The sequence below is a fragment of the Strongylocentrotus purpuratus genome, unplaced genomic scaffold, assembly GCF_000002235.5.
Source record: "Strongylocentrotus purpuratus isolate Spur 01 unplaced genomic scaffold, Spur_5.0 spur5_scaffold_3, whole genome shotgun sequence".
Classification (NCBI taxonomy): domain Eukaryota; kingdom Metazoa; phylum Echinodermata; class Echinoidea; order Camarodonta; family Strongylocentrotidae; genus Strongylocentrotus; species Strongylocentrotus purpuratus.
The window spans coordinates 21,164,687-21,178,332 of NW_022145609.1; the positions used below are offsets into that span (position 1 = coordinate 21,164,687).

General features: G+C 37.6%; 1 protein-coding gene across 1 annotated transcript; it reads left to right on the forward strand.

The window, feature by feature from the left end:
- Positions 1-2,008: 2,008 nt before the first annotated feature.
- LOC105443258 (growth/differentiation factor 8-like) lies at positions 2,009-11,511 on the forward strand. Its single transcript, XM_030996778.1, has 2 exons — positions 2,009-3,166; positions 9,750-11,511. The coding sequence occupies exons 1-2, from the start codon at positions 2,596-2,598 to the stop codon at positions 10,616-10,618; spliced, it is 1,440 nt and encodes a 479-aa protein (XP_030852638.1). The 5' UTR covers positions 2,009-2,595; the 3' UTR covers positions 10,619-11,511.
- The last annotated feature ends 2,135 nt before the right edge of the window (positions 11,512-13,646 follow it).

Here is a 13,646-nt window from a genome sequence, read left to right on the forward strand (position 1 = left end):
ATTTAATGATCCGTGTTTTGTTTCTTAAAGGCCCACTGCACTACTTGTAGCTACTTGCGCCCTCTATACAACAAACAATGCCTAATCGGTGACCATTGGTCCCCCATGATCCTCTTTTTCTTATGTTAACTGAGAGCTGAGTTGATGAGAAAACCACCTGTCCAGTGACCTTGTAGGGCGGTCTAATCCGTCCTGTAAACTATGGCAGATAAGCTTTAAACAACATTCAAAACAAAGTAAAAAATTGTGGTCACTTACTTCTTAATGTTTTTATCAAAAATTATTTATAATTCGTCGAGCACTAATTCGATGATACACACATTATGTTCTGCAGGTCATCTCCAGATGGTAGCCCGTATCTTTAATTAGCATTTGCAGGCGAAAGCCGGCGTAAGAAAACAGCAATGACGTATGCAGACCTTGCCCTTCATGTTCGTCGCAGACTCACAGTATTTTGTTTTAAAATTAACTCGACCGAGGGGTTTTGCTTGTTTCAAGTTGTTACCAAAACACGAATAGTGTTTTCTTTACATATTTATGTTTGAGCAATATGCGACCGAAATATCTAGTCTATTTGTCGCATAGTTATGTTTGAAACCATAAGGGTTTCTCTGGCGTTCTCGAGATCTATAATGAGCTCCTAGCCACGTAGCTTCCCGACGAAAGTATTTTTATATCGTGCTTTTTTAAATCATCGACTAACAACTGTTGTAGCAATTATGCTCATTTATGTTTGTTATTATTATTATTATTTTATATATATTTCTTGTAGCGCAGTAGAATATATACTTAATGTTGGATAGTTTCTGCGCTCTATAAATATATATTATTATTATTTTTTTTTTTTTGGGGGGGGAGGGGTGGGGGTAGGAGTCAAATGTCTGCCTTGAAAGTCAAACTGCTCCCTCGCCCTTCTATAGCGTGACGTGATCTGATGATGATGATGACATCAGCAAATTCCAAGAAATGGATCGGTTAACCTCGAGTTCAACTCATTTAACGAGTTTAACTCATTCATTCACTTACGAAGAGGATGGTGATCATCATTCAATCTCACTTGGGATTAGTTTAACACATTCCTTTTTTATACCACAAAAAAGTGGGTAAAGAGAGAAAAATGAAAAGAAGGTCCACGTGGAACAGTGGATGCTTGGGTGATATGGTAAGTTTGATAATGTGAATGACGGGTTTTATGCTTTTATATCTTCAATGTATATACACATATTCGTTACTTTATCCTCTTTCATTCCATTAATCTATTAAATTAATGAATTTACATATACGTATAAACTCACTCATTTATTCATTAATTTATATATATTTTTATATTTTATTTATTCATCTTTTTTCTTTAGAATTTTACCAATCCAATGCTGTAGATGGGCTATTTATGGTCTAGAAAAATATTTTCATTTTATGTGACAGCGATATAACGTGAATGAAAATGTTATGTCATTTCACCAACATTGAATCATAAATTAAATAATGTCCTTACCTGATTAATAGATATGAACTTCTTTTTTTCTTCTTCTATTTCATGTGCTAGTATAATCTACTTTTGACTTGAAGATGATGATGACGATATGAGTAGAAATAATAATGGCAGTAATAATACTGATGATAATAATAATAATAAAGTTTATGATAAAGAATAAAAGAAATTAAAAAAGCTATAAATACTAAACACAGTAATAACTAGAAAATGATAAATAAATTTAAATTGCTTTGATTTATGAACTGTATTATTTAGACAGTACCCTCCTACATAATAAATACAGCTCTTCAGGATGTAATATGTTTGGTCACATAATGTCCCAATTACCAAAGTATGAGTAACATCTATTGTTAGCTAAGTAGAGTTGAGCAAGGTAGAGGGGATTGAAAGGAGAGAGTGAAAGAGCAAGAGAGAGAGAGAGAGAGAGAGAGGGGGAGAGAAAGGGAGAAAGGAAATTTCATTAATATTTGATTTCGTCTCCTTACGTGTCCTTGCATGTTGCAATAATCTTTATGCCATGTCTATGGCGGTGTTAAAGAAAATCTCGAGAACAAAACAAACTAATAAATGACCAAGTGACGGTAGTGACCGATACACGAATGTGTTTTAATGGGAATTATATTTTAGATTCGTCAGGCAGTTAAAAATGCAACTGTTTTCATAAAAATGCCAACGTTCACCGCTTCACATGAAGGGAAGGGATTGACGAAAGAGGGAACGCTCTTGTCCGATGATCTAACTACTGGTGTAATAAAGGAGGCAAGAAGGTTATTGACCATCATTTCGCAACACCCACGTATTAGAGTCAATAAATATCATTTGCCGTGCATTGGACGCGGCAGTATCTAAAACGGCATGATTCAGCGTTGTCAAGTTTTAGCGTTCCCTCCACCTGCGTACTGAATTCAAAGTATTCAAAGTCTACATATTATTCAAATAACGCTACTTGTAATTGATATCGGCAACCAGAAGCACTTTTTAAACGTATAAGTGGCGGAAAAGGTGTGCTGAAAGACGTTTCCACGTGGTGAACAGAATTCCAAAGTACTCATCATCATAATTGTCTATTTGCACAGCTTGGGGTGCCCTGACAATACCAGATGACTCGACGCACTTGTTCACGATTAGGAGGGAGCATTGTGGTGTTTCTTGCCGTTGTTACCCTACCGCGTATCGGGGCAGCTCCCCGTGACATCACATCTTCATGCATCGGTTGCAGCAGCGGCACCCGTCGGCAAGACGCGGGACCCACATCAAGGAGAAATCCCTTATCATCGATGTCCGTTTTACCCCCATCAGCCTCGACATCGTCATCGGTGTCGTATTCGTCGTCGACGGCGCTGCTGTCAACGACGGTCCTTTCGCCACCAGCAGCCAACAGCGTGGCGGGGGAGAATGTCGGCGAGCCCGCTACCAACGGCCCCGATCAAGCATTACTACGGGAAGAACAAATCAATTTGGTGCGAGACGAGATCCTTAAGAAGCTTCACATGGTGAGGCCTCCGACTCCTGAGGAAGTCGCCAATGCTAACATTTCAGAGGAACGCATGCAAGAAATGTATCGTCTTTACTATCAGTCGGTACAAGAGTCCAACTCAGCGGCAAGTCAATCGACAGACGAGCACCATTCGTCGGCATATCGAGACGAGGTACACAGCTTTAGAAGTACAGGTAGGAACATTACATTCATTGCTAATTTTCAGCTTTGTAATATGCTTTCTATTTAGGGATGTCACCAACCAGACAATTTTAATGAGGGTGGGGTGATCAATTCGCCAAACGATTCGAATCAATCATTAACAAGTAAACTGAAAACTGGTATTCAGATGGATAATCTCAAAATAAAATATGGATAAAATAAAAAATATATAAATAAATGAAACAAGTAAATATAAAAGTGCCCATAGACATTCGTGACTTGCCTACAAACTTCCAAAATCCCATATCTTTTTCAAAAGAAATTTTGAGATAGGGGAAGGGGGTAGTGTATTATATCTTTCATTTGGAACCATATACATGTACAGCCCTTCAGAAGAATTAGCTTGTATATTTGTGTATAGACATAAAACTAAAATATTTTTTTAATGTTAAAAAGCCTAATCTTTCACAGACTGAAACCTGGTGAAGCATTCCAACATGTATTGTTAAAGACTAGAGTGTCAAAGAAAAAAAAGATTGATTAGAATGGAGCATATAGAAAGTAAAAAGTAACTGAATTGCACATGAGTAAATTGCTGGAAAAAAGCAAGTATACATTTCAAGATGTCACACTACAATGTACATAATTATGGAGAGCGTGTATATACTATATACCATTAATCTTATACAATATTTCAATTTAAAAATTTGAGTTAAAAAAAAAAGAGAGATAGGAAAGCAGGAGAGAGAGAAAGAAAGAGAGAGAAAGAGAGAGAGAAAGAGAAAGAGAGAGAGAGAGAGAGGGGGGAAGAAAGGGGACAGTTGGACAGAGAGGGAAAACATTTATGTACAAGCTGATAAAATACAAAGATACATTGCAAGACAAATATGAATATTATAAGGTGAACATTAGAAAAATTAAAATATAAATATAGATATGCATCGCATTCTTCATGTCATAAACAATACATTGACTAAACTTGGTAAAAAATCAGACCTCAAATATGCATCTTATAGACCTGGCAATCCAGTCCCTTGTTCAAGTTGTTTTAAATTTCATTGAAAATACGTCGCAATCGTCGAGTAAACAAAGGATCATTTGTCTTACATCTATATATAAACGTAACATGTTTGCACGTTTTATTTCATAACAAAGATATCAACAGTATTAAGGAAGTATACACAATTTTTTCAGGCCCTTGCATTTTAAAGCTTGTTACTTCATGAATCTTTACTTGATAAAACCCTGTCTTCAGTTGTATGTCAATTTCAAATATGTACATATGCAGTATTGTTATAATCATCATTAGCTGTGCATGATAATAATTTTGATATGACCTAAACTAAGTTGAGTGTATATACCAACAGTTTGTGGCATGCACCATACAAGCATATTTGTTTTAAAGCAAGCCCCTGGCCCTTGATTTCAATGAACACATTTCGTAGGTCACCGATGTTCCGTTATCATTTTCCGTTTTTTTTTTATTATTTCAGTTTTGTCTCATACAAATTAATTATATTTGTTTAAGTAAATTATTCAATCTACCAAGTACATGTATCCTGCACATGCTTATATTGAAACGGAAAGAACTAAAATCAACTCAAAAATCAAATTAGTTTGTATATAATTCGAATGCAGCCTGCCTGCACACCCCCCCCCCCTCAACATTTATCTTATTGCTTGCCCCCATTATCATTCTTAGAGAAAGAAAATACTTATTAAAGGTGCTATGGTAAATATAAAAATGGAAAGTACTTTACATTATAATTAACAATAAACAGTGTCATCAGATGTGGCATTTGCCATTCGTATGATAGGTCATCTTTTAATTGTCCATCGGTTTGTCCAGACGATGAATGCAGGGTAATTACAAAAATAATTTTAAAAAATCAAAATGTATACTAGCATCTATCTATAAACCTATCATGTATGTTGATACACCAATTTAGATTTCGGACCTTAAACTCTTTTAAGTTGCTGATGCTTGAAATATTTCATCGTCTTCACATTTTGCGCGCTACATCTTAAACAAAATATAGGAATTTATACCAATTTTAAGAGAAGGTTGAGTTTTGGGTAGAGCTGATGAATAATTTGTGAGCAAGTGTGGAAGAACATTAGAGAAAAAATGTTCCCTGAAAAGCATGGCTTATCAAATGCGTTAATATTTTAAATATAACAAGTAACAGCTTAAAAATGAAGCCCGAAATTTAGGCCACTTGTTTGCGTAGGTACATGTGTATGTGTACAGCGCTTGTTACATGTACCTTACCAAGACCTGGCCTACTTTCTTATCATTTTGATGACTCTAGAACCTTGGAGTACACACCAATATTTCTTTGCTACATGATCAACTTTTTCTGATCGATTCCACACCATTTCTTTCTCAATGCCATCGCATGACAAGAACTCAACTTTATCTTTAAGCATTAATTGCAGGTTATAACGAGTTTTGAACAGGCTGACTAATGGGTCTAAGGGTTCCCCAAGTTCTGATTTGTGATTAATTAAAATTTGACCAGGCAAGACTCTAATCCAGGGGGTTTGGGCATGTTAGATTCAAGTTCAAGTGCACTTGTCAGCGTGTCAGGTGACTCAACCATTTATTTACTCTAAAACGGACAAAAGGGCATTTTGCGAATTGTCTTTCTAATTCTTCAGTTTGTTAAAGGATGGGTTCTGTTCAAAGTTCGGTTTATTTTTTGTATCGACGTAAGCAAATCCCGTATTTGATGTAACATCTCGGAAGCTTCCTATTAAGAACACGTCATAAATCTACAAACGCTGTATATATATTTCATTCTAACGTTTACAATTTCATTTTAATATTATCCATGCAAAGCCAGCTATTTTGTTTTGAAAGTTCTTATATCAAACGGTAAAAATACTGTCTTAATAATTTAGGGCTCACTCCAAATGTTTTGAAATATGAAATTCTAGCTTATACAGGCAAACATTGCAAACAAGGAGGAGTGGGGGGTTGCTAATTGTAATGACGAGAGAAGAAATAGATAAAACATTGCAAAATATTTAGAAATGACTCTATGTATTGACAACTGAAGTATAGGGACTGAAAATAAACTTATCAATGGAAATTAGTCGGCTCGACCAGCTACTACTGAAGAAAATTACCTATTGTTAAAACAGGCGTAGATAAACCAATCGATCCACCTTTCACCAACCAAAAATAAATCGTCATTGATTGTCATTTAGCACTTTCGAACGGGATGAATGGCGAGATTTTGAAAGGCTCTAGTTGCAATGACGTGACAGACGAGCTATTTTGGGAAATGATTTACACAACCCAGGTGAAACCATAAATATCAGAATGCATACGTCTGTGTTCACGTTGCCACCCTCCGTAGGGACGTGATAAGAGGAAACTTTTGGCGACATTGATAACTACTTTTTTTCTCTCAAGATTAATTCAATTATCATCGCAGCTGAATTGCAATAGTTTTACAGATAAAGAGAAGAGTTTCAATGTACAAGTGTACAATCACAGTATGTAGACAGAGAGAATCAAGAAATTGAAATACAAATACGAATACAATTTTAACATCTTATTGTTAAAATATAATTCTATATATTATTTCATAAAAGCTAGTTTAAATCGGATGATTTTCTGAATAAGATATAAGCTATTGCTATACTCCGTGGAAGCAATTGTTAGCACAAAAGCAAACTGTTGACGATGTTGATTGCTAGCAAATGCTTGCTTGATTTATCTCAAGATAAAGTTAAGATTGAAGCCTTAGAAAAGCGTGTATTAGATGCTTTTTAATGAATTTCGCCTATCACCTTTAGTGCCAATATTGACATTTGGATTATTTATATTATCAGTCAACTAAAATAATTAGAATAGAAATAAAAAATCAATAATAGGTGTGGCTGATTTTTAGCCAACAAAAATCGTCAACGGGGTGGGTCCAGTTGGGAATCGGGTGGGAGTCCATAAAGGACAGGAATGCAGGCCAATGCCGACCCAATCCTTGGTATGATACGCCGACACTAAATAGAGAACTTCCACATTTAAAAGATCATCAAATCCGTTATTTTTTCTTTGAGCAGACTTAATAATGATATATCGCGCAAATGTACAGTTTAATTGCCTTTCTATGAAACTTTAACTCTCAAAATGTAATGCACTTAATGAACTAATTTCTTCACCTATGTTTTTTTCAAGGTATCCACTATCCCTCTATTGAAATCTACTTTGTTTGAAAGTTGGAAAGAAAATTTGCTGACTCTATGAAAACAGGGACCAAACTTTTCCACAATTATAATGTGTACAAAAATAGCTACACCTCAATAAAACAATCGATTTGAATAGACCATGGCTGCATACCAACTATAAGGAGGCAATTTAATGCTATTTATTTTACTTTGTATGAAAAGACCTCTACCCATCTTGTTGATAATCATATTGTCTTACAGGCGACTCAATAAAACTGACAAGTAAAAAGGTGTCAATATCTGTTAAGATAAGTGTTTGTAAGCTCTCCTGGTAGCGAAGGTGCCTTTGTTTTGACGACAATGGGCACTTGGAGTATGACGTCAGTGCTGAGCACGTTTGTTCGAGTGAAGGTGTTTTGATTGTCATTCTTAGGAGATCTTATTGATTTATTTAGACTGCTATCTTTAACCCGGGATCAGAGTTTAAAGACTGGGTTACTGCTTAAACGTTTTCTTGTTGCCTTTTCTAGTTGCTTTAAAGAGAAGGTTGATTTCTGGGGAAAGGTGGAAAAAAAATTATGAGCGTTTGCATTGTTATGCAAGTGTGGAAGAACATCAGTAAGAAAAATGTTCCCTGAAAAGCATGGATTTCAAATGCCCTCATATTCCTAATATGACAAGTATCAGCTTAAAAATATGGGCTTCGATAATTTGTATGCCGCCTGTTTGTGTAGTCCCATATACATCTTTCTGTGCACAGTTCTTGTAACTTTAACAAGACTTGGCTAAATTTCTTATCATTTTGATGATTCCAGAACATTGCAGACCAATACTTATATGCTACCCTAGGTCAATTTTTTTGATCGATCTCACAACATAACTTTCACAATGCAATTGCATGATCAGAACTCAATTTTATCTTTAAAGATAATTATAACTTCGCGTATAGGTTACATGGTATGATTTGCAAGCCTCCCCGTTCATTTTAATCCCATTTTGGCTGATTATCATAGTGACATGTAAAGGATTATTCCAGGAATGAGGTTTTCCATCCCATTTATCCGATTAGTTTTCATTTACAAGTCTAAAAGTCTACCTCGGTGTCAACATGTACAAGCTGTAGTCGTTTGAATTAAAAGACTGATACAAAAGCTGGATATCATCGCAAATTAACTGAAAAACGCCTATAACCTTTTAAGCATTTGAAGTGGAATGATTTTTTTTTTGTTGAATTTTTGAATTTTTACCTCTCGACTTACAGTACAGTAAGAAAAGGAATGGAACGAAGAAAAGAATAGAAAACATAACAAAACAAACATGTAATAATATGTAGCTATGCAGGGATCACCATTATTATTGCGAAATCCGATAACCCAAAATGTCACGTTAACATACACAACTTTTGTAGAGCATGTTCGTGGGTATAACTATCGTTCTCCACTATCACGTAACTGCAACACACCACGGTGGCTAGGTCATCCAAATCTACGCATTCGTTTTCCCAATCCAATCGCTCAGGAATTCAAATCCTCTAGTTTGAAAGTTGAAACACTTCAGTTTTCAGACCTCTTTTTTTCTTCCTCTTCTTCTTCTTCTTCTTCTTCTTCTTCTTCTTCTTCATCTTGTTCTTGTTCTTCTCCTTCTTCTTCGTATTTCGTCTTCTAGTTCGTATCGTTTCCAAGAACTCTGCTAAGAATAGTTCAACGCTGGTTAAATCTCTAGCGCTACTTGAAAGTGCTCCGTCTTATAAAGAGTTGATGTTTAAATCGCAACTTATTTGCGATCGATATCAATCGCAACTTTGTACATAAGAGATAAGGAGAGTGCAAACTTGCAATTGATTGGAGGACTTCGATCGTAACTCTTTATAAGACAGGGCCCAGATTAATGAAGCACGCCAGAGCCATGGACAAGGAGAGTTTGGCAAAACCGGTTCGATTTGGGCACAATTATGACCGATATTGCTTTGATATACGCCATGTTGTGACCAACTGATACCAATTTGGCCGAACTCTGTGTGTACATGCGAAACATTTTGCACACTCATTGTGATTTCACAGAGGGTAATAGCTATTTCATGCCTACGAAATGTATGTTGTGTGTGCCATTTGCATAAAGAAGTGAAACTTGCTGGAACCTGAAAATTTCTTAAAAGTCCATCTTGAAGTTACGCTGTCATTTCAGCAGGCACGTAGCCACGGGGGGGGGGGGGGGGGGGGGGCACGGGGGGCAGGTGCCCCCAACACAATTTCCAAGATCGGTTGAACTTTTTTAAACCCCTCCTCAGGACGTCGATCGATTACATGTATGTGCCCCCCCCCCCCCCCCCCCCCCCAAACATCAAACTCTGGCTACGGGCCTGCATTTTAGACTATTTTTTTGTACTCCTGTTATCTGTAATAATCGATATTAATTTTTGTCATCCTTTTTTTTTTCCAGATGGTCCTCCGAGCAACATAACCTTTTGGGACTGGTTTTCCCCGCGAAAACTCCGTATCTTTCTGCCTGTCCAGTTTCCACAAGACAAACCTCGAACTGTTCACAACGCAACATTGCATCTTTTCGTTACGCCACCCGGTATAACTGGCGAGGAGACCACGACTGTTGTCCGCATATACCAGCTTCTTGCACCTACCAGGACAGGCGTCCGCACGCCTCGGAGGTTTGTTACCAGCAAGGAAGTCTCGCTCACGGATTCGAACTGGGTTTCGTTTACGATCAGCGAGGCCGTTGCGATGTGGGTGTCGGACCCGACGACGAACCATGGATTAGAATTGGAATGTGATTTGGTTCTCACGACTCATCTTTTTGTAAGCGGATATTCGAGTGGTCGTGTTCCAGCTCATCGAACGAACCACGAGGACCTGCGACCACGCGTCGACATCATCATACGGGAAGGACGAGAGGCAACACTCCGGCGACGACGCCGGTCTCATCGGCAGAGCGAGCTAGACGATGCGCAACCGAAGTGTGGTCAGTACCAGCAGAGCGACGAGTGCTGCAGGAGACGCAACCTGACGATATCCTTCAGGGAACTTAGGTTTAACTGGATACTGGCGCCGTTGGAATACAACGCGCATTTCTGTGCCGGAGCATGCACAGACTTTTACAATTTGGCGGACACAAACGCCCTCATCCGTACCGTGATACGGTTAGAGTCCCAAAGATCCTTGCCACGGCCATGTTGCACGCCTTCGAAACTGGGTCCCCTTCCAGTATTGTACCTCCATCAATTGGATTTTAATAAAACGGAACCGAGGCTGTACGCGTTACCAGATATGGTGATTGATAGCTGCGGCTGCTCATGACACAACCCTTTTCAGCGAACTATTCGTAAATGCAATGTGCGTTTACTAACTTATTCATAGTATATTGCCATCAGCTATTTATTTATATTTAAACAAAAGTTTAGGTGTACAAAATTATTAGGTAATTTTAATTTAATTAATCTAAGTAATCCACAATTTATGCTGGATCATAGAACTAAGATATAAACATTGATGCAAACTTGATTTAATCAATGTTTAATGTATGTTAAGAAAAGTTTGTATTTTGTCTATAAAACTGCAAGACTAGTGAACCTTGGCATGTTAAGGGGTAGACCTATGAAGCTATGTTCTGATGTTTTATTTTTAGTCTTTAGATTTGTGTGCAACAAAATGTTGGACATTGACCAAGTTACAAAAGGGCCTCTCAATTTCATGAATATAAAATGATCTGAATTGGCCGCGATATCTTTCTATTGCATTATCTGTTACTGTGTGGGGCACTCACCACGCCACTCTGTAGATGCAGAGTGGGAAAAGCCAGTAGACCGACCACAAACGAGACCGATGTTTTCCATGTACTTGCTACATCCCTTTTGCTACCACCCTTTTGCTACCACCCAATCAACGCTGCCACAATTATCAATGCGGAATACTTCTGCTGCTGCTGCTACAACTGACGCCGTAGTAATTACCACTTCTACTACTCCCACTACTACGGTATCTACTACTACTTCTAATACTGCTGCTATACTGTTACTACTACTATGCTAGTATTACTTCTACTGAAATTACTACCGTTATTGCTACCACCAATACTGATATTATACAAGTATTAAAACTACTACCACTGTAACTAATGCTAATGCTACTTATACACTATTGCTAAACTACTCTTATTCCTTCGCCTACTACTACTACTTACTACTACTACTTACTACGGCTATTACTACTACTACTACAAAGACGACGACGACGACGACTACTACTACTGCTACTAAAACTAATATGAGTAGTAGTTATTATACTACTTCCACTACTGCTGCTGCTACTACAACTACCACGACCATTTACGTTACTACTACTACTACTACTACTACTACTACTACTACTACTACTACTAATACAACTACCGCTATTACCACTGCTATTAATACCTCTATAATACCACTGCTATTAATACCTCTATAATACCACCCTCACCAAAGTCACCAGTACTACGATAGTTAAGCTGCTGCAGCTATAACTGCTGTCGAACCCCAAGTGAATACAATAATTGTGGTTGCTACATGTACCTTAACCATTCTCTCAACCGCCACTGGCTTAATTGTTAAAGACGTTGTATAATATCTTCGAATAGCGGCAATGTTGTTTTAACGCAGTCTCCAAATTAGCTGGATAATTTGCAATCGGGATAGTTAAAATAGCGGGTTATTTGGCAATCTCGAGCTGATGAGGACAGACCTAATGAAAGAGTTCGTCAATTCTGGGTTTTTTATTATCAGGCAACACAAAACAAGCTTATATGTTTGCAAAATATGATACTGGTGATTGTGACTTCCAACCCAGACGAGTAAAATTCTCCGTAAACTGACTGTATCTACGACCCGGACTGGATTTGCAAAGTGCATCTGGAATCATCTGTTTACCTTAAAGTTCAGTACCTGGTGCTGTTTCCATGTTTATTGCATTCCTTTTCTCTATAGGGTCATGATTGGTTTCAGAAATAGCTCCAATCTTTTAAAGGCCCACTGTACTACTGGTAGCTACTTGCGCCCTCTATATAACAAACAATGCCTAATCGGTGACCATTGGTCCCCCATGATCCTCTTTTTCTAATGTTAACCGAGAGCTGAGTTGACGAGATAACCACCTGTCCAGTGACCTTGTAGGGCGGTCTAATCCCTCCTGTAAACTACGGCAGATAAGCTTTAAGTCATGCACTTCGCCTTTCTCCGATTTAAGTGTACATTTCCTTGACTTTAATTGTTTGCTCCACAAATGTCATAAGTTGCACGTGTAAGAAATATGTTATTACTTTCTTAATAAGTTAATAACACATACCACGATCTGGATTGCTGCAAACCAGTCTGATTGGCCTATTTAAGACCCTCCTTAGAGGGACTGCTGGTGTGACCAGCTGTCAACGGTTATCGGTTGATACCTAAAATAACGACTGTTCGCATTTTCAACAAAAAACAAAAAATGATTACTCCCTTAAGCCTATTCAGAGGCTTCCGAAGCAGATTCCTAGGTAAATGACCTTTTGGAAGTTCCCTACTTCTAGAAGATACCTTGTTCCAAATCGTTCCGGCTCTTGCTACATTATATTGAATGTCGTTGCTCTTTTATAGAATATCATGTTCGGTGTCGTTGAAATGGAAATTGTTTGACGTTACTTCTCCAGCCGTGGTGAAATGTAGGACGTGAGTGTTCCACGGTATACTTTCTGCGAAACTTTTCATCAACACAAGATTATTTCATGACAATGTTATAATTTTCAAGTGTTTAGCCCAGGTTGATAAATATATTCGCACGAATAGATTCTAGGTATTTGAATTATGATTTTAATAAATCGTTCAATTTTGTATAGACCAATATTTCCTATTAACTACTTTACGCTCTTATGCAATGATTTACAAGCTTGCATCACTTAAGACCATGGTTTCTGAATCAATGAAGTGACGTACCATTGTCTTTTTGAAAAATTTAGCTAACAACCAGCACAATACGAAGACAAATTTAGGATATATCTATATAATATACTTAATACTTATTAATTTGTTCTGGCAGTTTGCACAAATATAGGTCAATAACCCTGTTATCAGCATACGGGTCAGTTATAACCGGTGTATCGGTAGAGGAGGGTGACTGGGTGACAGCCCCCCCCCCCCCCCGCTTGCACACACACAACGCACACACACAACGCACACACACGCACAAACGAAATCAAGGGGCAAAAACATGGAACTTCTTATTCGTACAATATATGACGATCAGTTCTCCCCTCACATTTCAAAACGTAAGGGCATTTTATTTTTGACGTTGGGAAAAGGTCTATCAAAATTGT